Raw genomic sequence first — 27,272 nt, forward strand, 5'->3', positions numbered from 1 at the left:
GGAAGCAAGTCGTGGCTGCGTACTTCTCTGTAAACATGTGTCTTCTCCTGGCACAAGGATAAGGAAGCACGGAAACACCAACGTGACTTTTGTTAATTGTGCTGCTGTCATTGTGTCGAGTGTAGAAAGAAGACCAGAGCTCTCTGGTCGACCCGGGTCTCACACACCAGTAGGGATGTAACCTTTTTCACGTATGTGATAACAGAACAAGCTGGTGTCCTGAAGCTACTGGAAGTCCAGAGAGCAGTGCTTTGTAACCTTTTGGACTCTCGGGTCTGCCCCGGTTAAGGACCCCCAACTCCATGGCACTTGTTTAATTTTTTGTACAGGGCTTCTTTCCCATGAGCTACTGCTGACCCTATGCTCTTATCAACATTCTTCTCCTCACTTCACTTAGAGCCTTAGCTTTTGAAATCAGCTCACATCCCATTCAGAACGAGGGCTTACAGGCATGATCATCAGTACATCAGGGAAGGGAAGGTCCTTCCCCTCCCCGTGCAGCCTCAGCGGGGGGCTTGGGTGTCTTCCCAAGGCCTCCCAGAAAAAGAGACAGGAGCTGCCCACACTGTCAGACCATGGCCAGAGTCCTGTGCAGTTAACTGCTTCTTGGAGGCCCTGCTCTCTTTCCTTGGGAGGTAGGCCAAAAGCTGGGGTGTCTGGGCCCCATTGCTTCCACCAGCCCCCTTCCTCTGATGCCTGCCTGCAGGACCAAGACTGGGCATTGTGGGCCGGCAGGCCTGCATGGCTGCAAAGAGCAGTGGACACGTGGGCCAGACAAACCACCCTGTCAGAACTCTCTGTGTTCACGTGGACAGCAGGCCGGGACCTTGTGCCCAAGAGCTTGCTAAAGGCACGCACAACTTCCTTCTCTCATTTTAGCTGAAAATCTGTTTTCCAAAGCACCAGCTACAATCAGGGAGCACGCCTGCAGGAAGCAGATGCTGCAGACAGAGGGTGTGGGGGCAGCCAGGCTCACACGGCGAGGGCCCCCCACCGGGGCCGCGGGGCAGGAGCCCACCTGGAACAGATGATTTCATCTGATGACTGCACGCTGGGCAGCTCCCCCAGGTGGTTGTCTGAGAGGTTCAGCTTCCGGAGGTTGATGAGGCCCCAGGGGATGACGGAGGGGAGGGACGCCAGGCAGTTGGCAGAAAGATCCAGCTCTGTGATCTGGCAGGAGATGTCGATGATCCAGTCCAGATCCACCCAGGGCAGCTTGAGGTGGGACCACTTCACACGAAGAGCCTGGGTGTTGGAGAAACGGGCAAAGCACACGCCAGTGATAAACCCAGGGCTCACACAGACTTGGAATAAAGCAATGGTTTATCCAAGTGTGAATCTGTCTGCTCGTCTCAGCAGAGTCCTGTGAGATCGGGAGCACTGGGAGCACGCTGTCACTCAGGGGGCACCTGTATCCTTGAGGGAATCTCTGCAGACACAGCAACGAGCTCTCCAGACTCGAGAGGGAGCACGTGGGCTTCGAGTCACCTCTGAGAGGGCTGATCACAGCCAGGCAGGACACACAGCAGGAATGGCCCCTGCTCTGTGCAGAAGAGGCCACCCCAACTTGGAGGACCCTCCCCAGCCTGCAGAAGAAGGCGGAGACCCAAACCTGGGTCTTCTCCCTTCAGGTCACTCTTCCCCGTGATTAGGGCAAGAAGCGCCTGCGTGTGCTCACACCGTGTGGGGTGCTTTGTGGATGCACCGCTTCCAGAGTGAGCGACAACACACAGGCAACGGCCAGACCACATGCGAAAAAGAAGACTTTGACCCACAACCTGCAGCTATCTGCAACCACAGCCTACCAGGACACTAATAACCCCTCATCTAAACTGGAAGGAGGGACAAAGCTAGGGAAGTGGTTACTTCTCAGTCGAGTCCCAGACGTTTGGGGCCAACTGTTACAGAAGTTACCCTGTAGCTTCCTGGACTGTTACTAGGCGTTGTAGTGAGTCAGGGTTGGGGCCTGGCATTTGGCATTTCCTGCAAGCTCCTAGGTGACGCCAGATCTGCTGGTCTAAGGAACACGCTCTGGGAAGGAAGAGACTGAACTTGACCTAGAGTTTGACTCATTCTATTTAAAGAAATAAAATACAAATTATATGATCCTTTCTTTCAGGTGAGAAGGGTTCTTAAGCCCTAGGCTAAGACAACTGCTATGACTAATTAGGGAAAGTCAAACATGCTCCCCCAACCAGTTATGAAGGATGCCCCCTTCTAGGTCACCACCTCCAGCTTGCCCACCCAACAACCTCCAGACAGGGCACACCCGACGGCTTGCCCTTGTCCGTAATAAAGCCTCTCCACTCCTCTGACAAAAGGCGAACGACGGTGTCTGATTCGCTACCAAAAGCGCTGAATAAATCTCCTTTGCTTTTCTCATTTGGTTGGGTCAGAAAGGCCAGCACCTTGCTGGCACATGGTGGTAAGTGGGATCTGGTGAAGTGTTCATGAGCAGGGCTTTGCTGTTCTTGATCATCCAAGAATGTGGGGCTCACTGAGGCTTCTGGGTAGAAAGGAAATCAGCTCTTTTGGCTAGTTTCTCTAAAGCAGCTGGAAATCCGTATCAGAAAATTGGAGAAACAAGAATTAGTGCTTCACTAAAGGGAAAATGTTGCAACTGGGAAAGATACCAATAACGTGAGGTAAGTTCGCTTTCAAAATTGGCAGCTATAGACTCCCTTATCTGGTCACAAGGTGGCGTGTGCACCTTGTCTTCGTCTCCTTGGCTAACTTGCCAGGACTGGAAAGGCTGGGTCTGCTGTGCCTTCTCAAAGCTCTGGGTTTTGAACCAAGGAGACGGGGGCTCTGTCTCTGTCTGCCTGTCTCTCTCCATTCACCTGGATGGAGACAGGCGGTGGTACACTGGATTTCAGGTCAACAGAATGGAGTTTTAGTCTCAGTTTTATTTTCGACAAGTCAAGCTTGAGCTGTAGGCCTGTTTTTATTATCATTATTGTTTCCCCCATAATTATTTATCTTGAAAAATTTCAAAACTGCAGAAAGGTTTAACCAGTTCAATGCATATCCAATCATATGCACTTCATCTAGATTCACCAACTGTTAATATGTTGCTACATTTCTTTTTCTTCTTTTTTCCCTCCACACAAACACACACTTTTCATTTTTTGCTGAGTCATCTGAAAGTAACCATGGCACTTCATTCACACCAACATTAGCTCGGAAGAAATGAAATCAGTACATTATCAAATCCATACTCCATGTTCAAATATTCCAGAAATTCCTTTTATAACTATTCTACATCTTGATCCAGGATCTTATCAAAAATCATACACCGCATTTAGTTGTCACGTCTCTTTACTTTTCTTGAATCTAGAAGAATCCTCATGCCTTTTGCTGTCCTTTTAAACTTTGACACTGTAAGTTTTCAAGTCATTCTAGTTGTTTTGTAGAATATCCCATAATCTGAATTTCGTTTCCTAATGTTTAGATTCAAGTTAAACATTTTTGGCAAAAATCTCAATTTTCATTCCTACTAACTGAACTCCACAAGAGGGCACCTGATGCCATGTTATTTCACTAATGGTGATGCCAAGTCTGATCCCTTGGTTAAGGGATCTGTCCTTTGTAATGCCACATTTTGTGTGTGTGTGTGTGAGCACGCTCAGTCATTTCTGACTCTTTGGGACCCCATGGACTGGAGCCCACCAGGCTCCTCTGTCCATTGAATTTCCAGGGCAAGAATACTGGAGGGGGTTGCCATTTCCTCTTCCAGGGGATCTTCCCAACCCAGGGATCAACCCTGAGTCTCTTGCTTGTGGGGTTGTGGGGTTAATAATTTGTTCTCAGTAGAAGGTAGAAGAAACCGGGGAATGGGCCAACTCCTAGAACTGAGGATTCAAGACTAAAGGAAAACTTCCTCCACTGGCAGGCAGACTCTTTACCTCTGCGCCACAAAGTCACACTGTACTCTTTGTGATTAGCGATCTGAGAGGGTGATATTCCGAGACTAGTGAATGCTTTCTGTTCCTACATCAGTTCATCCTGTGGTTTTAGCATCCATTGTTGATCCAAGGTGTCCAGATCGCAGTCTGACTCTCTCCACTCTGCACGGCCCTGTATGGCCATTCAGGTCACTTGAACTGATACGGCAGTCAAATGCAAAGTGAAAAGGAGACTGGGTTTGCTTTTAAAGAACAAACCTTAGGTGTCGATTGAAAGTTTTATAAATAAAACTTTGTAAGGGCCATCAAAAATAAATAAAACAACAGGCATAACTCAGGTTGTTATGGTGACATGAACCAATTATGACACAAATCAATCAGACATCCTTGGGGAACCAGCTGAGACTTTGTGTCCCGACAATGGCAGCCTTCCTCCTGCATCTCCTCTGTGTCAGCCTCTCTGATCCTGGAGCTGCAGCCTAGAACTGCATAAGGAGCAGGGACTCTGCCTCGGGGACTCGAGCCCTGTGTTTGCCTAACTCACCCCATGTGGGGCCTTGTGCAAGCTGAGTGGGGGTGAGCACTTTTTCAGGCACTGTCAGGCTCAACTCCCGCCTGTGGATTCCATGCTGCTCTAAGTCAGCCCAAGGGTCGTCTCCATCTCCTCTGCCCCAGGAGGCAGTGTGGCCTTCCAGAAGCTGGACTGCATGCATCTCCAGTGCTAGGCCTCATGTAACCACCTCTGAAGCTCAGCACTGTGCCTAGCGTGCAGCAGACACTCAAGAAATATTTGTGTGCTGAAAAGAGTCAAGCCACTGCGACCAACAATCCATCTACTACCACCTCTAGCCGTATCCACCACTCTAAACTATCAAGGTCTGCTCAAACCCCACAGCCTCCCGCACTGCAGTCTGTCTGCAGAGAACACCTCAACTCCTGCCCCGGACAGCCCCGCACCTCCACAATCTGCCCCAAACACTCCCAAAATTTCTGACCCACTCTTTCTCCCAAGACCTCTGCCCACCCTCTGGGTTCCTTTTGGCAGATGGCTTGTGGGGTTAATAATTTGTTCTCAGTAGAAGGTAGAAGAAACCAGGGAATGGGCCAACTCCTAGAACTGAGGATTCAAGACTAAAGGAAAACTTCCTACTAAAGCCCAGAAACTCAGTTCAGTTCAGTTGGTCAGTAGTGTCCAACTCTTTGCAATCCCATGGACTGCGGCACACCAGGCTTCCCTGTCCATCACCAACTCCTGGGGCTTACTCAAACTCATGTCCCTTGAGTTCGTGATGCCATCCAACAGTCTCATGCTCTGTCATCCCCTTCTCCTCCCGCCTTCGATCTTTCCCAGCATCAGGGTGTTTTCCAATGAGTCAGTTCTTTGCATCAAGTGGCCAAAGTATTGGAGTTTCAGCTTTAGCATCAGTCCTTCCAAAAAATATTCAGGTCTGATTTCCTTTAGGATGGACTGGTTGAATCTCTTTGCTGTCCACGGGACTCTCAAGAGTCTTCTCCAACACCACAGTTCAAAAGCATCAATTCTTTGGTGCTCAGCTTTCTTTATAGTCCAACTCTCACATCCATACACGACTACTGAAAAAACCATAGCTTTGACTAGACAGACCTTTGTCAACAAAGTAATGTGTCTGCTTCTTATTATGGTGTCTAGGTTGGTCATAGCTTTTCTTCCAAGGAGTAAGCGTCTTCTAATTTCACGGCGCAATCACCATCTGCAGTGATTTTGGAGCCCAAAAAAATAAAGTCTCTCACTGTTTCCATTATTTCCCCATCTATTTGCCATGAAGTGATGGGACCAGATGCCATGATCTTCATTTTTTGAATGTTGAGTTTTAAGCCAGCTTTTCACTCTCCTCTTTCACTTTCATCAAGAGGCTCTTTAGTCTTCACTTTCTGCCATAAGGGTGGTCTCATCTGCACATCTGAGGTTATTGATATTTCTCCCAGAAATCTTGATTACAGCTTGTGCTTCTTCCAGTCCAGCATTTCTCATGATGTACTCTGCATATAAGTTAAAGAAGCAGGGTGACAATATACAGCCTTGACGTACTCCTTTCCCGATTTGGAACCAGGCTGTTGTTCCATGTGCAGTTCTAACTGTTGCTAGTTGACCTTCATACAGATTTCTTGCGAGGCAGATAAGATGGTCTGGTATTCCCATTTCTTTAAGACTTTTTCACAGTTTGTTGTGATCCACACAGTCAAAGGCTTTGGCATAGTCAATAAAGCAGAAGTAGGTGTTTTTTCCGGAACTCTTGCTTTTTTGATGATCCAACAGATGTTGGCAATTTGATCTCTGGTTCCTCTGCCTTTTCTAAATCCAGCTTGAACATGTGGAAGTTCATGGTTCACATACTTTTGAAGCCTCGCTTGAGAATTTTAGGCATTACTTTGCTAGCATGTGAGTTGAATGCAGTTGTGTGGTAGTTTGAGCATTCTTTGGCATTGCCTTTTTTTGGGATTGGAATGAAAACTGACTCTTTCCAGTCCTGTGGCCACTGCTGAGTTTTCCAAATTTGCTGGCATACTGAGTGCAGCACTTTCACAGCATCATCTTTTAGAATTTGAAATAGCTCAACTGGAATTCTCTCACCTCTACTATCTTTGTTCATAGTGATGCTTCCTAAGGCCCACTTGACTTTGCATTCCAGGCTGTCTGGCTCTAGATGAGTGGTCACACCATGATGATTATCTGGGTCATGAAGATCTTTTTTGTACAGTTCTTCTGTGTTTTCTTGGCACCAGAAACTACCTGTTCATAAATGAACCACAGGACTCAGAAAGTGAACCCAACACTAGAATTCATAGAAAGGTTGTGGGGCCAAGGGATCGTGGCCTTGCTGTCAGTAACCAACTGACCAACCTGCCAAAGGGCCACCAGGGTTCTCTGGAGCTGTTGGAAACACCAGGATGGTGAGCCTGGAGCCAAGAGAGTCTTGCACAAGTTTACAGGTGAGAGAGGTCGCTGTTGATCCTGGGTTTCACAGGGTTACTCAGGGACCCCAGATTCTGCAGGCGGTCTGGCTTCTGCCTTTGCACTGTCCTGCCACCACGACAAAGGGGACGGGGTGCTTCCTGGTCTGTTTTCTTTCTCCTGGAGTTCAGAGCCCTCATCCTTTGAGTCATCTAAAGCCTCCTGAACCTGCAAGTCCTTCAGCGAGGGTCTGCGTTATGGCCCCCAGTTAGGCAACAAGGATGCCATCCTGCCTCAGAGTCAGCACTTACTTGAGCGCTGCCAAGCGCAGGCCAGCCTGCCAGGCACTGTGGCTCTGGATGCTGCAGATGGAACCAAGGCCCAGGGAGTTTATGGCTCAAAGGAAGAGCTGTGTGTACTGACCATGCATCTAGACATCCTAACTCACCAGTTTCTTGGTTTTCATGGACTAAGAGCATATGATGTTAACCACAAAGCCAGGAACGAACACCCGCTGGGAAGCCTCTCTGCTTCTTTGGAGGCACTATTTATCAGAAGTAAATCATCAATAAGAAGTGAGTGGCTGTGTGTGGCACTCAGTAACCTGGACATAAGGAAGGGGAGGAAGCAGATCCTCCCAGTTCCTAAAATTGAGCTTTTTCTAGGTCTAATGCCCACCAGAGTTTCTGCAGGGTTGAAATCTGAAACTCAAGCTCAAACCCTGAGAGAAGCAGTAAAAAGCAGAAGTCTGAAAACATGATGACACGGACACACTTAGAATTCAGACATGCAAAAAAAAAAAAAAAAAAGAATTCAGACATGCTTGTGAAAAGACTTCTGGGCTGGATGGTGGTTGGAAAAACACATAAGGTTTCTACCTGGTCTTGGATTAGTCTGAGAACTTTCACCTTCAAAAGTTACTTTCCTTTTGGTGCACAAACATTACAGGGTGTGCAAGTATTTCCAAAGCGGCAGTGAGGAAGAAGGAAGGAAAAAGGATGCATAGAAACCTAGCTGGGCAGCCCTCATTACTTATTTGTGTTTAGTGCAGACAGGACCACAATAAACCAGGTTCTGAGGGAGACAACCTAGCAAACGTATCATTAAATCCATGCACGCTGAACTGCAAAGTCAAAGACAGCTGGATGTAGAGATCCCAAAATTCAACAGCACCATGGTTAAGGCCACATCACCCTGGAAGAAGAAGGCAGACAAAGTGCTATGTTTGTTCTTAAGCATGAGCCCTTTCAATTCTGGACCAAAGAAAAGGAAATACTGATCTCCCAGAAGGCAATGAAGGTGACTTAAGAAACTTGTTTTCCAAGGCCGTGATGGTAACTATGACCAGTTTAAGGAAGACCAGGACACTAGGCTCAGTACAGAGAATGATGTTTGGGAGGACCTCTGCATAAGAAGGTCTTGTCCTGTGATGGAAGCTGTGGTCCAGGAAGGCAATTGCCTGCCTTGGTACACTGCTGCCTGAAGCTTCCATAGATAAATGTCACAGAGATTGAGTCCAAGACTGAGAGCATGCCTTCTTTCATGCTTTTATGTTGGCACAACCCTTATGGTTGAAGAATATAATGGTTTATGAAGGGCTGAAATTGATAGTGCTTTTAGGCTGGCTTTAACCTGAAGAGCTGAGGGGCTGGCAACTGGTCCCTGAGCAGACACAGAGAACTCTGCTCCACTGCCAGGAGGACGTGCCTCTGCAATCTTGAGCACAGCTCCAGCAGAGCAAGCTCCAATGCTGCCCCCTTCTTAGGTCTCCGTGGAATCCACAAAGCAGAATCTGCATCCCTTCTCCTCATATTCTCATCTCACTGTCCCTTGAGGGGACAGATGGGAACTCAATGACAGCAAGGCATGGCACAAAAAAGGCACTCAGTGCAATTAATCTTTTCAGTCAAGACACATGAGCTAAAATGGGACAGAAATGCATAGAATGTTCTAAAATGTATTCATGGACCCTTAGACTACATAGGGCTTCCCTAGTGGCTCAGATGGTAAAGAATCCACCTGCAATGCGGGAGACCTGGGTTCAATCCCTGGGTTGGGAAGATCCCCTGGAGCAGGAAATGGCAACCCACTCCAGTACCCTTGCCTGGAAAATCCAATGGACAGATGAGCCTGGTAGGCTACAGTCTATGGTGTCCCGAAGAGTTGGACATGACTGAGCAACTTCACTTTCTTTCTTTCTTTGGACTACATAGAACCTAAGATGTCCTTTTTGTGAGAAAGCACATTCCTGGGTGATGGTTCTTTGTTGAAATAGACAATAAGACAAGAACTACCTCCTGACTTCAAAAGAGTAGTCAGGGCACCAGACAGCTGAAGGAGTGCAAATCCAACAGGTGTAATCAGAAAGGAACAGACTCACAAAAAGGTCTGAAGAACAAGCCAAAAGAAACCTAAGAACGAAGGTGTCCAGAGCATCACTCAGCTGCAGAATCTAAAGACAAATCCTAGGCCTCCCGAGTGATGTCAGTGACTGCAGAAGGGGGTCTGTGCGTGGAGGCCAACAAGTTAGAGGTAAATTTCAAGCCTGCAAGTGTCTTCTGGAGCCCAGACTGTCAGAGGAGGCTCTGCGTGATGGGGAGTCAGCTGGATCAGCGTGCTGGAGACAGCAGCTCTGGCCCAGTCTCCCTGTGCAGGTGAGGGCCATGACAAGTGAGGACTGACTGTGCCCCCAGCCATGGCCTGCAGAACCCTCTGTGCAAGGCTCCCGAGTGCCTGCTCAAGTCCGCACACCTGGCAGGGACAGGCTCTCGGGGGAAAGGGGCGTTGAAAGTGGAAGGAGGAGCAGGAGCCTGGACTTGACTGGCTATCTGCGTGTGTGTGTGAGACCACCACGGAAGCAGACTAGGCCAAGGGCAGTGGAGTAACAGCCACAGGATGGTGTCATGGGAGGAGCTGTATCCTGGCAAAAGATATGCTTCTTTTCAGGTACCTGCAAATAAGCTTATTTGAGTTTGTTTGGAAACAGGGTCTTTATGGAGGTAATCAAGTTAAAATGAGGTCACTAGGGTGGGCCCTAGTGTGACTGGTGTCCTTATGGAAAGGGGAGGTGAGACATAGAGGTGGACACATGCAGAGAAAAGAAGAAAAGTCAGGGTTGGGGGATGGCATGAAACTGGAGTGATGGGTCTACATGCCAAGGAACACCAAGGACTGCCAGTAGCCACTGGATGCTAGGAAGTGGCAGGGAAGGGTCTTCCGCTGGAGCTGTGACAAGGAGCACAGGTCCTGTCAACACCCTGAGTCAGATGTGCAGCCTACAGAACTTGCGACAATACATTCCTGTTATTCTAAGCCAACTCGTGTTTGTTGCTTTGTTACAGTGGCACTGATACAGAAGGTAACAAGTTAAGTGATGACGGGAGAAGTCAAGACCTGAGAATCCAGAACATTTCATCAACAGAAGCCCACAGATTAAGAAAGGAAATGAAATAAGCAGAGATTCTTAAAAGCCACAGGGATGCCTCTTGAGATAAGCAGATTAGAAACACAATAAAAATGTAGCGAAAGGACAGTGAAACCAGTTATTAATTTAGGGAAAAGCCTAGGAGGACTCTATGATGAAAAAGGAGAAATTTGAAAATGACCTTAGGATAACAAAGGGGGTAAGGGAAGGAGAGAAGAGAAAGGGGAGGATAGCCTAAACTCAGAAGAAAGATTAATTAAATGACTCAGTTATTAAATTAAATGACTTAGTGAGAGAAAAAAAATGAAATCAGTTCTGACAAAAGCCTTCCTGCTAAAAATATTGTAAATATCAGAATTAGTGGTGGTTAGCTGCCAATAAAATTTCAGACAAAGGAAAAAAAAAAAGGGAAACATAACCAAGCAAGCCAGATCAATGCAAAATGTAAGCACAAAAATAACTTATAAACAATCCTGCAGTGGCATTTTAAACAGTCAACACGGAACAGTCTGTTGCCTAGTAGGGCACACTCAAACCTGAACCCTGTAGGAGAACCTTCTGGAAGTTGAGCTGTGATGGCATGATAATACCTTCCTGGTAACTCTTTGCAAGGCATACACAGAACTTTTTCACATGACCCTCATAGTAACCCTGTAAGCGCAGGTACAATTTGCATATTAACAGCCTCAGTGAGGAAATTGTTTGAAGGTAAGAGAACTAGGATCACAGTTCACATCAGGAGCCTAATGTTCTCTTCCCACTGACTGTGTTCAGTCACAAGGCCATGAAATAGCTGACACGATTTCAAAGGCATTAGGAGAGATAATCAAGGTGCCTCAATGATGGTAAAGCCCCAAAATACATCATGCTAAATCTCTGGGTTCCAATCCAGGACAAATTCATGAAAAACAAACTCATGAAAATTTTAGAAAAATATTAGCAGAATATGATAGGTCTCATATGCAAAAAAATGAATAGAGAATTATAAAATTACACATAAGAATGGGAGTAGGGGCCAGGAGACCAAACTCTTTTCTCAAATCAGTATGAACTTGCACATAAATTGTTAGCATTCTGAGTAAGAAACAAAAGGAAAAGGAAAAAAGGGAAAAGGCAAGCCTCCTGCATATCTTATTGCTGGACAAAGGCAAAGTAAAGGTAGAAATCAATGATGAAATCAGAATTGAAAGGTATCCAATTATTTGGACACTAAAAATGTCCTTTCAAATAATGCTTGGAGCAAAAACAGCTTCCCTGGTGGTTCAGATGGTAAAGAATCTGCCTGCAAAGCAGGAGACCCAGGTTCCATTCCTGGGTGGGGAAGACCCCCTGGAGAAGGGAATGGCAACCCATTCCAGTATTCTTGCCTGGAGAATTCATGGACAGAGGAGCCTGGTGGGCTACAGTCCATGGGATTGCAAAGAGCTGGACACGACTGAACAACTAACACCACCACAGGAGAGAAAAACCAATTCACAAGAGTAGAATATATTTTTAGAGCAACAAAAGCATCACAAGTAATGGGGACAAAAACTCTGATAACGGTTATCAAAAGGAAAAAGTAAAGCGTCACAAACTAGCCCTGCCCTGCTTAGAATGGAAAGCTAAAAGAAAGTGGGGAAATGAAATTAGAGTAAAAATAGAAAAACCAAAATGAAATAAAAACAAAGAAGTTGCAAATAAAACCAATTTTAGAATAATTTGAAAATAATAAAGTTGATAATCAATGACTAAATTAAAAATAAAAGTACCTTAATAATCTAAGAATAAAAATGACAATCTATCAACCACTGGAAAATAATGTTTAAGTTATGGGAGATGTCCTCAGCCAGAGCTAAAAAAACAAATAATGATGTTGAAATGCAAGATTTGCTTCTAAAATAAAAAGTTCTCAAAGAGATACAGTGAGAGAAAAAACAAAATAATGTATATGAGACAAACAAGGAAAATAACTAAAGGATCACTCTCCAAAGGCTCCTAATTCAATATAGCTCTTTTTCAATCCAGTCTTTCAAAGAACTAATTGTCTCTGTGTTACATACATGGTTCCTTAACAGAAGACTCACTTCATTTTATGAGTAAAATCAATTATTCTTCAAGAGCCATTAAAATTCTAAGTCAACTACATGTAAACCTATGGATGTAAAAACTGGAACAAAATTTTCTCTAATGGAAATCAACAACTGAACTCAAAGGTTTCAGTTCTCCAACCAAGCAGGATCTATACCAAGAAAAAAGCACAGTGGTAACTTCTGGAAAACCATCAAGCACATTTTGTTAAAGAAAAGTGGTCCTCTTTGAATCATCTAAATGCCAAAACATATTAAAATTTATTATTTTTTCTTCACTAAAATTCTTAAAATAGGTAAACAAGGTCTGCTTTTAAATCAACATTGTGCTTTTCTCCCTGTAGTATTTTGGTCATTCCTTTTAAAAACAGGAAATTTACCAAAAAATCTTCCTTCCAACTTAAGAATTTTGCCAATAGCAATTTGAGAGAAAGAAAAAAGAAGGAAATAAAAATACTATTCTGCAATTACTACCCTATTCAAGTTACTGTTTGAGAGAACTCTGTTTCCTCAATTTTTAAATAAAGACAATTTCTACCTCATAGATTTGTATAGATGATTAAAGTAGAATGTTTTGCAAAGTACTTTGTTAGCCATGAAGTCCTTTGTAAACAGAAGGTTGCTACATGTGTAAAAATTGATCCATCTGTCTATTTACCTGTCCATCCATGCATCCGCCCAGGGAGCCCACCGATCCATCCACCCACCCACCTATGTTCCATCCATCCATCCATCTAAGCAACCATCTACTCACCCTGTTCCAGGCCCTACACTGAGAGGCAAATACAGGGTGAGCAAATTCTTGCTTTGGATAAACTTCCAGTTAAATGGGGGAATTGACATTAAACAAGAATATCACCCAAACAGACAACCCCAAACTTTAAGTGCTATGAATAAGAGGGAAGGGAGCTCTAGGAGAAGGAAGAGGGATGTGACCCGACCTGTGGGCTAGGGGAGCCCTTCCCGGGCCTGGGGCTGAGGTGTGGCGAGCTGGCGGGGTGGCGCGGTGCGGAGCACGAGCAGGGCACTGTCCCTGCTGGGCAGTGTCTGCCTTTGGGTAAAGCACACCCGCTGCAGTTCCCCTGCTGCTGGGTAGTGGGGGTTTTCTCCTACTTTCTTATAAATAGCCATGCTTTGAGCAGTGCCGTTGTGGCAATTACTTTTTTTTTTCCTTTTGAGTTATGTCCTAGAGGTATCTTTCAGAAAGGAAATACCAAATTCAGAGCTGTTCTCTGCGAGAAAAGCACTTTATAGCTTTTGTCACATGATGCCAATTACTTTCCCCACATATGGAACCAATTCATATCGCCAGCAGCAAGGCTTTGGTGTCCCTTTCTCTTTGACGCTGCCAAGTGTCTTACTCAGCATTTATATTTATTTTTGTGAGTTTAACAGGTATGTGACAGCATTTTCAAGTTATATTAATTTTTATTTCTGTAGTTTCCAATAAAGTTGTATGTGTTTCCATGCCACGATTTACTGTCTGTGTTTTCTCTTATGTAAATTAACCATTCATTTCTCTGAACTTCTTACCCAAGGCCATTTGTAAGCAATATGACCATGGCTCTGGCTTGGGCACTGAAGAGTACTAAGCATCTAATAGATGATCTATAAACACTGACTGAATTAAACTCAATTATCAATTGACATATACTTGTATCAATTCTTTTGGATTTCAGTTTCTGTCAGTTTTTTCTCAAGTATCTTCTAATGTTTTTCTTTTTAATATTTCTTTAAAAGTTATATTTTACTATACTAGTATACTATAGTAAAAATATATCTTACTATATTACTACATTTTACTATAATTGATTTTAATATATATCATTTATCTTATTTGTGACTATACATCTTGACATACCTTTAAAGTTTTGAAATGTAATCATTTTCTTTTATAACTGGAATAAATGTGCTTTTAAAATATATTCTAATGAGTTTCCAATGCTTAACTTTTACCTGTCTGGAATTAATTTGCATAATTATGAATATACTTGTCTATGGCCACCTGATGAGAAGAGACAACTCATTGGAAAAGACCATGATGCTGAAAAAGATTGAGAGCAGAAGGAGAAGGGGGCAACAGAGGGTGAGATGGGTGGATAGCATCACTGACTCAATGGACATGAGTTTGAGCAAGCTCCGGGAAACAGTGAAGAACAGGGAAGCCTGGTGGGCTGCAGTCCATGGGGTCGCAAAGAGTTGGACATGACTTAGGGACTGAACAACAATGCTGATATCCAATAGTTTCAATGACATTTCCTTTTCTTCTCTTATTCTTTCCTTATTGTGTTTTCTGCTGCTGCTGCTGCTGCTGCTGCTAAGTCACTTCAGTCGTGTCCGACTCTATGCGACCCCACAGACGGCAGCCCATCAGGCTCCGCCGTCCCTGGGATTCTCCAGGCAAGAACACTGGAGTGGGTTGCCATTTCCTTCTCCAATTGTGTTTTCTAGTTTGTCACATATTCCAAATAATAGTATTTCTGTATCTCTATGAATCATTTTCTCCATTGTAAATTAAATGCAAGCGGTTTGTATAGCTGCTGGTTTGTGTTATGTTTGATGATCCATTAGGGACGTCCCATTAGGGACACCCAGCATGAACACCTGCCTGGAAGGTTACACGGTTCCCTGGCTCACCTGTTCTCCTCTGTGACCCTCACTGTCTGTTCTCCAGTTCTAGGAAGCACTCACCGTGCGGAGGGCATCACAGTGGCAAGTTTATTCCATAGGGAAAGCATATGAACAGGGCATGAGGGTGGAGAAAGCTGTGGCATTCGGAAACTAGAGAAAACAGACACATGCAGGATCATCGGCTGAATTCCAGGGCACGGGAAAGCGGAGCTTACTTCAGAGGCCATGACCGTTCTGAGTTTGATCTCATATCTAGTACCTCTCACAGGGCAGGTGAGGTAGTGAAGAGGCAGACTAGCCAGTGGTGAAGAGGCAGAACCGCGCATATTCAGGCTGCCCCCGCGCTGCTGCGCACCGGCTGGGCGGGCCACACCGCCCACCCCGCCCGAGGAGGCTGCGAGGAGCCGAAAAGGCTCGCGGTACAGATGCAGAGATGCCCTGGAGAGTTCACAGTTCTCAGGTAAGATCCTGACACCAAACCCCAGGCCTAACTGGGGCAAGGATGCGCCCCAGAAGCCTCACCTCCCCCAGCACCAGCGGCCCTCGGTCAGCTGTTCACGGCGGCTGGAGCAGAGCTGAGCAGCCGGCCCTGCGGCGGGGGTGCCCCTTCGAACGCCCGCGTGTTCGTCCTGGGACCCTCCAGACCGCCCTGATGTCTGAGAAGGGCAGCCTCAGCTCCCCAGTGCAGCCAGGCCCTTTGTGCTCCGGCACAGACACCAGCATCTGGACGGACGGCCACCAGAAATGTGCAGGGTGCATCAGAAGCCAGAGCTGATCCAAAGTGCCAGCAGTAATAATGACAGTGTAGTAGGTGCAATGAATGATCCTCTCTAGGTTCACTATCAGACCTGACATCATTAGAGGCTTCTAAAGAAAATTAGTAAGTTCCCAACTGGGTAGTTAAAAAAATTTCAGTTCTAATCCACTTACTCCAGCACTCAGACCAGCCCAGCAAGCCCTCCAGCTTCTCACTGCTGAATGGGACAAACACCGTGCCAAGTCCAGGCCCTGCCTTGGCCTCCTGGCATTTGTTTCTTTCTGGCCATGCCAACACCAAAGTGTTATTTCTCATGGCAACAAAGCAAACACTGACAGGATGGTCACCACGAACACAGGCCAGCTCATTAAACATCCAGGCAAGGGTTTGGGCGACTTTCCAGAGGGGCACCCGGGAGCCAGAGCTAGGAACGATTTTGGTCAGGTCTGACTTGGCTTCGCTTTTGCTCTTTGAAAAATGCATCCAGACCATGTGATGCAGGCCCCTAGACTTTCCTTTCCAAACACCATCAAAACCTTAACTGCCCGCTGACTGTGGAAAATCAATGTGGGCTTCTCGGACCTTCCCAGTTGCCGGCAGAGATAGATTCTGGCAGCCTGAGAACTAGGCTGGGCCTGACACAGAGGCGTGGGGAACCTCAACCAGCCATGGCTTCCACAGAGGCAGCAATTCCATTAAAAAATACCAACTGGCTGGTGGGGAAGGCAGAGCACAAAAACAGAAGAAAACAAGATGACTGCTTTAGCAAGGTCGCTGCCATGAATGGCCAGGAAGACAGGGAGTTTTCAGGCTGTGTACACATAGCAGCCAAGTACCCTTTTGACGCCAAAGCCTTAGTCCAATATTCTAAACCCCAAATGCCAGTTCAATCCCCCTGCACACCTGGGAAGGTCAGGGCACTTACCTCTGGCTCCCGAGTCATCATTCCTGAGGCTGGACCCCCACCACGCTGACCCCCTCTCTTCTGCTGGCAGCACAGAAGGAAAGTGCTATCATAGGTCAGCGATCCGAGCAGCCAGACGCACCTAATGCAAGGCACTTGAGTGTGAAATTCACTTGAATAATAATAATTAAAAAAACACCACCCTCTTTGGGGAAGCACAAAGAATCCTTATGACTCAGGCTGTACTGTAATTTCATTTTCTCTTCCTATGCTACCCAAGAGAGCCAAGGAGAAGAAAATCAACTGTGTCTTGTCTTTGCGTTCTCATTTACAGAATGCAATAATCACGTGCACTCTCTATCCCTGCCCTGGCAAGTTAGCAGGAATTACCGGTTGAAAATATCACAGACACAGATCTCAACCATTTCTGCTTTTAACCTTAAACCAAAAAAAAAAGAAAGTTACCAGGTGCATCTTAGAGTCACTTGGGAACTTTCTAAAAAATACTGATTCAGGTCCCATCCTACAGATTCGGATTTAGGTAGTGTACAATGTGGCCTGCACACTGTGGTCTTTAAAAGCCACCAGGGACTCCAATTACAGAAAAGTGCAAGAACCAGTGATCTACACGAAAGACCTGAGGGATCATGAAATGAGAAAATCCCCAAGTTACAAAGATTCAGATTCTGGTCTCAGCATCCCTGTTTAATATTTTCTGTTCTCAGACAAGTAACAGAATGTCTCCAAACCTCAATATTTCCATCTGGTAAACAAATTCTATTTCTTGCAGTTCTTACTGAAGTGTTATATGGTTCAAATATGATAAGAAAGTGCTAGGAAAAACACTAAACACATGTAAGGGTTAGATGATCAGTATTTCCTTTTGCAACCTGAAGCTGATGTTTAATGTTTATTGAGACTTATTATGTGCCAGGCCTTGGGCTAAGTGCACAGCTGGCTTCCAAGGTAGATACTATAACTACTTCTGTTTATAACTGAGACCAGCCAAGGTACAGAGAGGTAAGAAGGTGTGGAAAACAGAATATCAGTGTTCTCTAGAAACTGGCAAATCAGAAATGATTAGAAAAAGGTAAAAAGGGACCTCCCTGGTGGTCCAGTAGCTAAGACTCTGAGCTCCCAATGCAGAGGGCCTGGGTTTGGTTCCTGGTCAAGGAACTAGATCCCACATGCCACAAATAAGGACCAAAGATCTCTTGTGTCACAACTAAGACCCTAAGCAGCCAAATAAATAAGTAAATAAATACTAAGAAAAGAAAAAGGTAAAAAGGAAATGTTGCTGTTCAGTCGCTGAGTCATGTCTGACTCTTTGTGACCCCATGCTCTGCAGCACACCAGGCTCCTGTGTCCTCCACTATCTCCCAGTTTGCTAAAATTCATGTCCAATGAGTCGGTGATGCTGTCTAACCATTTTATCCTCTGCCACACCCTTCTTCTCCTGCCCTCAGTCTTTCCCAGCAGTGGGGGCTCTTTGCATCAGGTGGCCAAAGTATTGGAGTTTCAGCTTCAGCATCAGTCTTTCCAATGAATATTCAGGGTTGATTTTCTTTAGGACTGACCAGTTTGATTTCCTTGTAGTCAAAGGGATTCTCAAGAGTCTTCTCCAGCACCACAATTTGAAAGCATCAATTATTTGGCACGCAGGCTTCCTTATGGTCCAACTTTCACATCTGTACATGACTACTGGAAAAACCATAGCTTTGACTATATGGACTTTTGTAAGCAAAGTGATGTCTGTACTTTTTTTTCTTTCTTTATATATATATATACATACATACCCATATACACACATATATACAAGCTGGAATCAAGATTGCTGGAGGAAATACCAATAACCTCAGATATGCAAATGAAAGTGAAGTGAAAGTGAAAGTCACTCAGTCATGTCTGACTATTTTACCCTATGGACTATACAGTCCATGGAATTCTCCAGGCCAGAATACTAGAGTGGGTAGCCCTTCCCTTCTCCAGAAGATCTTCCCAACCCAGGGATCAAACCCAGGTCTCTTGCATTACAGACAAATTCTTTACCAGCTGAACCACCAGAGAAGCCCAAGAATCCTGGAGTGGGTAGCTTATCCCTTCTACAGCAGAGCTTCCTGACCCAGTAATCGAACTGGGGTCTCCTACATTGCAGGCGGATTCTTTACCAACTAAGCTATCAGGGAAGCCCTAATGGCAGAAAGTGAAGAGGAACTAAAGAGCCTCTTAATGAAGGTGAAAGAGGAGAGTGAAAAAGCTGGCTTAAAACTCAACATTAAAAAAACTAAGATCATGGCATCTGGTTCCATTACTTCATGGTAAATAGATGGGGAAAAAATGGAAACAATGACAGATTTTATTTTCCTGGGCTCCAAAATCACTGTGGACATTGATTGCAGCCATGAAATGAAAAGATGCTTGCTCCTTAGAAGTAAAGTTATGACAAACTTAGAATATTAAAAAGCAGAGACATCACTTTGTTGACAAACGTCCATATGGTCAAAGCTAGTCATGTATGGATGTAAGAGTTGGACCATAAAGAAAGCTGAGTGCCGAAGAATTGATGCTTTTGAACTGTGGTGCTGGAGAAGACTCCTGAGAGTCCCGTGGACAGTGAGGAGATCAAACTCATCAATCCTAAATAGCCATTGGAAAGACTGATCCTGAAGCTGAAGCTCCAACACCTTGGCCACCTGATATGAAAAGCTGACTCTGGAAAAGACCCTGATGCTGGGAAAGACTGAAGGCAGAGGAGAAGGGGACAGCAGAGGATGAGATGGGTGGATGGAATCATTGACTCAATGGCCATAGGTTTGAGCACACTCTGGGAGATAGTGGGGGACAGGGAGGCCTGGCATACTGCAATCTATGGGGTCGCACAGTCAGATATGACTGAGTGAACAACAACATAATAGTTGACTTACAATGTTTCAGGTACGCAGGAAGGTGGCTCATTTATACATATACACATATATTATTTTTGAGATTATTTTCCATTATAGGTTACTACAAGATACTAAGTATAGTTCCCTGTGCTATACAGTAAACCTTTGTTACTTGTTCTATATCTATTTTAACTTAGAAATCTAGCATTTTAGTCATACTAAGGCAAACAAGTGGAATCAAAATGTCATAAATTTTTTAGTTAGGCAAAAATTCATGTTTCCTAAAATATATATATTATACATACAATTTATATATATGTATACAAAAGTTTTTCTGCAATGCTTTATAAAGCCTTGAGAAAGAACATAAACATAAAAAGAAGAAATTGGAGAACATAAAATGAAATGGGAGCACTTAATATGAAATAGAAAAAGTGAAACAAACTGCATAAAAGATCATCATAGTCCAGTTGTTTTTAAACATGGCTCCTCATTAGAGAGCTATCTGGCACTCTGGAGGAAAAAAGCAATACCTGGGCCTTTGTATTTTTCAAAAAATTCCAAGAAAATTCTGATATGAATCTGGGTTTTAAAAAGAGATTACAGGTTTTGCGATTAAGTGGTAATTTTGGTGATACAGAATTCTATTACTTTTCTGTTGACCAATCGTGATACAGTCGTATTTAATGAATAATAGTTTACATAATCACAATAGTAAAAGATGTTTATCAGTTTCACAATCAATAGCCAGACAAAAAGTAAAAGATAATTATAACTGCAAGCCATAATGGAAACATGACTGACCTAACAATATAAAATAACCACACACAATTTGGAGGGGGGGGGCGGTCAAGGAGAGTGCTGTGGTCAGCGGAAGTGCATACATACACATTTTCATCCGCTCACCAGTCTATATTTTTTGGTTGGTGCATTTAATCCATTTACATTTAAGGTGACTATCAATATGAATGATCCTATTACCATTTTCTTAATTGTTCTGGGCTTATTTTCTGTAGGTCTTTTCCCTGTCCTGTGCTTTCTGCCTTGGAAGTTCTTTCAGCATTTGTTGTAAAGTTGGTTTGGTGTTGCTGAATTCTCTTAAATTTTGCTTGTCTGTAAAACTTTAGATTTCTCCATCAAGTCTGAAGGAGAGTCTTGCTGGGTAGTCTTTCTTGGTTGCAGGTTCTTCCCTTTCATCACTTTAAATATATCATGCCATTCCCTTCTGGCTTGTAGAGTTTCTGTTGAGAAATCAACTGATAACCTGATGGGAGTTCCCTTGTATGCTATTTGTCATTTTCTCTTTGTTGCTTTTAATGTTTTATGTTCATCTTTAATTTTTGTCAGCTTGATTACCACGTTTCTCAGTGTGTTCCTTCTTGGGTTTCTCCTTCCTGGGACTCTGTGCTTCCTGGACTTGGCTGACTATTTCCTTTCCCATGTTCAGGAAGTTTTCTTCAGCTATTGGTAGGCAATAGTCCTTGTGATCACAAAGAGTCGGACACAACTTAGCGACTAACACAACACTTTCAGAGGTCTGTTACGCTGTCTTCATTCTCTTTCATTCTTTCTCCTATATTTTGTTCTGCGGCAGTGATTTCCACCATTCTATCCTCCAGGTCACTTAACTGTTCTTCTGCCTCAGTTATTCTGCCATTGATTCCTTCTAGCTCATCTTTGTATGTTCTTTAGCTCTTCTAGCTCTTTGGCAAACACTTCTTGCATCTTCTTCATTCTGTTTCTGACATCTGGATAACCTTCACTATCATTATTCTGAATTCTTTGTCTGAAAGGCTGCATATCTCCACTTCAGTTAGTTGCTTTTTTTTTGGGGGGGGGGGGTGGTGGGTTATATTGTCCCTTCATCTGGGACATACATCATTCTATGCTATTTCATCCTGATTAACTTTCTATAGGGTGGCTTTTATTCTAGCTGCTGTGGGACTGTGGTTCTTCTTGTTTCTTCTGTCTGCCCTCTGGTGGATGAAGCTAAGAGGCTTCTGTCGGCTTCTTGATGGGAGGGCCAGGGTGGGAAAAACTAGGTCTTGCTCTGGTGGGCAAGGCCTTGCACAGTAAAGCTTTAATCCAATTATCTGCTGATGGATGGGGTTGACCACCATCCCTGATAGTTGTTTGGCCTGGTGACCCAGCCCTGGGGTCTACAAACTCTATGGCAGAGTTAATAGGGACCTCCAAGAGTGTTTACTTCAAGGGGGACCTTCCAGGACTGCTGTTGCAGTGCCCTTGTCCCTGTGGTGAACCCCTCCTGACCTAGGAGACACCCCACCCCAGTAGGTAGTTTTGGTCCAGCCTCCTGTATGGGTCATTTCTCCTTTCTTCTGGGTCTGGGTGCATGCAAGATTTTATTTTGCCCTCCAAGACTGGAGTCTCTGTTTCCCCCAGTTCTATGGAAATCCTGCAGTCAAGTCCCACTGGCCTTCAAGGTCATATTTCATAGGGGTTCCCAGTCCCTTTGTTGGATCCCCAGGCTGGGAAGCCTGACACAGGGCTTAGAACCTTTACAAAAGTGGGAGAACTTTGGTGTTATTGTTCTCCAGTTTGTGGATCACCCATTCAGCAGGTATGGGGTTTCATTTTAACATGTTTGTGCCCCTTCTACCACCTTGGTGTGGCTTCTTCTTTGTCTTTGGACATGGGGTATCCTTTTTTGGTGGGTTCCAGTGTCCTCCTGTTGATGGTTGTTCAAAAGCTGGTTGCAATTTTGGTGCTCTTATAGGAGGAGATGAGTACACATCCTTCTACTCTACCATCTTGAACCAGAACTGATGTCTCTGCTTTTTAATACACTGTCTAGAGTTGTCATAGCTTTCCTTCCAAGGAGCAAGCATCTTTTAATTTCATGGCTGCAGTCAATGTCCACAGTGATTTCTGAGCCCAAGAAAATAAAGTCTGTCACTGTTTCCACTTTTTCCTCTTCTATTTGCCATGAAGTGATGGGACTGGATGCCATGATCTTCAATTGTTGAATGCTGGGTTTCAAGCCAGCTTTTAACTCTTATCTTTCACCTTCATTCAGCCCTGGGATTTCTTTGGAGGGAATGATGCTGTAGCTGAAACTCCAGTACTTTGGCCACCTCATGCGAAGAGTTGACTAATTGGAAAAGACTCTGATGCTGGGAGGGATTGGGGGCAGGAGGAAAAGGGGATGACAGAGGATGAGATGGCTGGATGGCATCACTGACTCAATGGACGTGAGTCTGAGTGAACTCCAGGAGTTGGTGATGGACAGGGAGGCCTGGCGTGCTGCGATTCATGGGGTCGCAAAGAGTCGGACACAACTGAGCGACTGAACTGAACTAAACTGAAGAGGTTCTTTAGTTCCTCTTCACTTTCTGCCATTAGAGCAGTATCATCTGCATATCTGAGGTTATTGATATTTCCTCCAGCAGTCCTGATTCTAGCTTGAGCTACATCCAGCCCAGCATTTTGAATGATGTACTCTGTATATGTTAAATAAGCAGAGCAACAATATACAGCCTTGTCATACTCCTTTCCCAATTTTGAACCAGTCCATTGTTTCGTGTCCGTTTCTAACTATTGCTTTGTGACCTGCATACAGATTTCTCAGGAGGCAGGTAAGGTGGTCTAGTACTCCCTTCTCTTCAAGAATTTTCCACAGTTTGCTGTGACCCACATAGTCAAGGACTTCAGCGAAATAGAAAAGAAATAGAAATGTATGTAATCAAAAAGGGGCTTCCCAGGTGGTGCTAGTGGTAAAGAACCCACCTGTCTATGCAGGAGATGTAAGAGACAAGGGTTCAATCCCTGAGTTGGGAAGATACCCTGGAGAAGGGCATGGCAACTCAGTCCAGTATTCTTGCCTGGAGAATTCCATGGACAAAGGAGCCCGCGGGCTATAGTCCATAGGTTTACAAAGAGTCAGCCATAATTGAAGGGACTTAGCACACATGCATAATCCAAAAGATGGAAGGCATAAACCAATATGACAGGTCCTACAAAAATGTGAATTAGGTGTGTTCCTCTTTCAAAACACATACTCTCAGTTGGTATTAAAAACTCATTGCTGTTTACAAGAAATACACCAAAGACAAAGACAAAACTGAAAATACAGGCAGTCACTACAGGCCCTGGGTTTGGTGCAGACTGCTCTGACTGTGCAGTAACGCACTGACAGAGCAGGCGGCACTGACTAGACGCGCACGCCTCGGGGCTCCTCCCCGCCCAGCCTCAGGGCCAAGCCTGAAGTGGCAACCTGGCAGTGACTTTCCAGATCCTTCTCCTTTGTGCAGGTTAAAGCTCCTGTAAGGCTGTATTTGTTCTGTAAATCACTGCTTTTCTAAAGCCTCCTGTTCGTGTAGCCTGATGACCGTTGCGGGGGTGGGGCTGCGTGAGGGGCTGAAGGCATCATGGAAGGAGGGGTGTCTGACTGGCTGCCCTTCCTCCAGGCGTGGGGGAGGGGAAGCACCCAAAGAGCTTTCCTTTCTGTTCTTGTCTTTTTTTTTGAAAAAGGTCTGGGTTTTTTTTCTGTTGTCGTTTTTGGTTTTTTTCTGTTTAAGTTGGGTGGAGGGTGGTAGAGAGGAAAATTAAGTATTTACTGAAGCTTGCTGCTAAGTCGCTTCAGTCGTGTCCGACTCTGTGCGACCCCATAGAGGGCAGCCCACCAGACTCCCCTGTCCCTGGGATTCTCCTGGAGTGGGTTGCCATTTCCTTCTCCAGTGCATGAAAGTGAAAAGTGAAAGTGAAGTTGCTCAGTCACGTCCAACCCTTAGCGACCCCATGGACTGCAGCCTACCAGGCTCCTCTGTCCATGGGATTTTCCAGGCAAGAGTACTGGAGTGGGGTGCCATTGCCTTCTCCATTTACTGAAGCTTATACTTTGGTAAAATGTGTGGGTGGGGGAAGGGCAGACATTTTTCTCAACTGCCTGTTATATGCCAAGTGCTTTTCCTTCTGGACTTGATGCTTTTGACTAAGATCATGTTTGACAGACGTAAATATTAGTGTCAAAATAGAAGCTAGGATGAAGTAACACTAATTAGTAGGTGTAGAATTTATTTCAAATTACGTGTCATGACATAATTTTTATGGCTTGGCTCAAGAGACAGTTTTAAGAGCACATCCTCATTGATGCTACATTATTGCTTTCTAACCATCTACTTCGTGGCCTGTTATGATGATGAAAGTTGACAAAGTAAACCAGTATCAACAACTAAGTCTGGTAGATCTGGGAAAAATACAAATAGGTCCTGAACCCACTCTTTGGTTAGCCAAAATTGTCCTGCATGAGATGGCATTGAAGATATACAGAAGCAAGTGGCTGTTATCACACACTGAGAGCTGTAATGCACAATCTAGAAGAGGATGGAAAAGATACCCTTCAGTGCATTGCAGAGATGCTGCAGATCACCAAGCAAGCCATGAGATTAGATGTACCTATAATAGAGAGAAAGCTTGAGAGAAAAATCAGTAAACCTCACAAAGACATCATTGGCATCAGTTCTCAAAACTAAGGCTCTTTGGCCCAGGTGAAAAGTTTTTAATGAGTAAATTTTCATCTCTAAATAAAAAAGAGATACAGACCAAATTCATTGTAAATACTGGTAACCTATGAAAGTTCAGACATCTTACAAACTCTGAAATGAAAGTTAACTTTCTAAAACCAAACTTAAAAGTAAATCTTTAGAAATCAGATAGTTGTCTTGAAACCATGGAAAACACAAGTGTGATGGATAATAAAGCCCAGGCAGAGTCAGATGGAGAAATGTCTTCAGATAATGACTCGTACCATTCTGATGAATTCCATACAAATTCTAAGTCTGATGAAGACAGGCAGCTAGCTAACTCTTCAGAGAGTGTAGGGACAGCAGGCTATTTCTTCCTAATTGTGGTATTATTGCTTCAGCACCTCAATTAGGCAGAAGATCTTAGTTTACTAGAAGCACTGATATTAGCATTCATGTTCCTTCAGAGGTTACTATTGCTCATGAACGTGGGCTTGGAAAAGGCCATGAGTCTTCTTTGAAGAAAAGTCCTTCTGCTGACATCATATACACGTTGACTGGCTTTGCCAAGCCTGTAGATATTTGCTGCCACAGATTTGTTCAAGATGCACAAAACAAAATGACCAAGCTATCAGAAACCAGATCTGTTTCTCAGCAGGATAGGAAGAAAGGAAATCAAATGACTAATCAAGTTTCTCATGAAGAAATTCAATTGAATCAATGGAAACAGATACCTTCTCCACCATCTCAATTAGATGTGTCTTTTTCTGCAACAGGCCCACAGTTTGTGTCAGTTGAACTAGGGCATTCAGTTGTATCTCAAAAGACCACCGGCTCCAAATCCAGCATGCTTGAACTTGAGACAGGGCTTCATGTAACTCTTTCTCCTTCAGAGAGCTGTAGCAATAGGGCAGTCTCTCCCTTTGGAAAGGTTTGAAGTTTCACAGAACAGGTTGCTAACATTACCCAAGCTGGATTAACCCAGGGGATAAAGTTTGCAGTGGCAAATGTTCAGAAGAGCCCTGTAGACCCTGAAGTAGTTAAAGAAGTCCAACAAAATGGACTTTAAAATATATTTACACAACACCAGACACGAGTAATTCCAATTTAGTTTTTAGCCACACAGAATCCTGTGGTTTTCATTTAATCCAAAAAAAAGGAGGTGTCACATAATCTGTACTCTCTTTGAATTTAAGTATCACAACTTCTAATTATGTTTATTTGGAAAGGTTGTAAAAGGAGACTAAACCTGAGCAGATTTCCAAATTATAGAGCTAGGACAATCGAAGTGCATCATCCTAGGATGTGTAGACTTAAGTAGCTTATACACTGTAGGGGAAATGGCACCCCACTCCAGTATCCTTGCCTGGAGAATCCCATGGATGGAGGAGCCATGTGGGCTACAGTCCACGGGGTCACAAAGAGTCGGACACGACTGAGCGACTTCACTCACTCACTCACTCACTCACACTATAGGGAGGTTTGTCTCTTGAAAAATAATTCAGGAATAGATTACTTTGGAATGTAATAATCTGAACGTTTTTTGGAGTGGGCTGGGTGGGAAGAATGTATGAAATAGACACAAAGAGTGGACATGGATCCATTTAGGTAATTAGCATTTTTCATAATTTGTTTCTGTTCTGGCAGTTCATTTCTGTGTGTTATCTCTACAAGGGAAATACTTAGTTTAGTGACTTTAAAGTGTTACTAGTATGGAGTAACTGGTATTTACATTTTAACATAAAAAACTATTGCTTTAGCTTTTGATGCTTAACCATTCCCTATAGAGTTAATTGAGGGCTAATGGCACTATATAGTCAAGAAATGTATGCCCATTTGATTCTAATTTTCCCCACATTCTACATAAACAAATTTAAAATATTGCTACCTTGTAAACCCCAAAGTCCAGGAGCATTAAGACTTGCCAGTCATAAAACTTGAGATGTCAGATGTGAATATCAGAACCTATTAAGTTTGCTCTTTTCAGAATTATTTAGAATGTACACATATTGGATACTGGTAATGCCTGAAAGAAGTCTTCAAATTGTAATTTTTTGCAGAAGGCAGTCCATCACCTGGAGAAGGAAATGGCAACCCACTCCAGTGTTCTTGCCTGGAGAATCCCAGGGACGGAGGAGCCTAGTAGGCTGCAGTCCATGGGGTCACACAGAGTCGGACACGACTGCAGCGACTTAGCAGCAGTAGCAGCAGCAGCAGTCCATCACATATTGTGTAAACTATCATAACTATTTAAAATTTAGTCTGAAGCACGATTGTGCTAA

General features: G+C 44.2%; 1 protein-coding gene and 1 pseudogene across 1 annotated transcript in view; one reads left to right on the forward strand and one right to left on the reverse strand.

Annotated features, from left to right (window-relative positions):
• LRRK1 (leucine rich repeat kinase 1) overlaps nt 1-27,272 on the reverse strand; it is a 132,541-nt gene that overhangs the window by 47,648 nt on the left and 57,621 nt on the right. The window contains exon 7 of the mRNA XM_055555868.1: nt 1,019-1,245. Coding sequence (XP_055411843.1) covers nt 1,019-1,245 — 227 coding nt within the window. The remainder of the gene's footprint in view (nt 1-1,018; nt 1,246-27,272) is intronic.
• On the forward strand, nt 16,058-26,101 carry LOC129634467 (phosphatidylinositide phosphatase SAC2-like; annotated as a pseudogene).

This window comes from Bubalus kerabau, chromosome 19 (genome assembly GCF_029407905.1).
Source record: "Bubalus kerabau isolate K-KA32 ecotype Philippines breed swamp buffalo chromosome 19, PCC_UOA_SB_1v2, whole genome shotgun sequence".
NCBI lineage: Eukaryota > Metazoa > Chordata > Mammalia > Artiodactyla > Bovidae > Bubalus > Bubalus kerabau.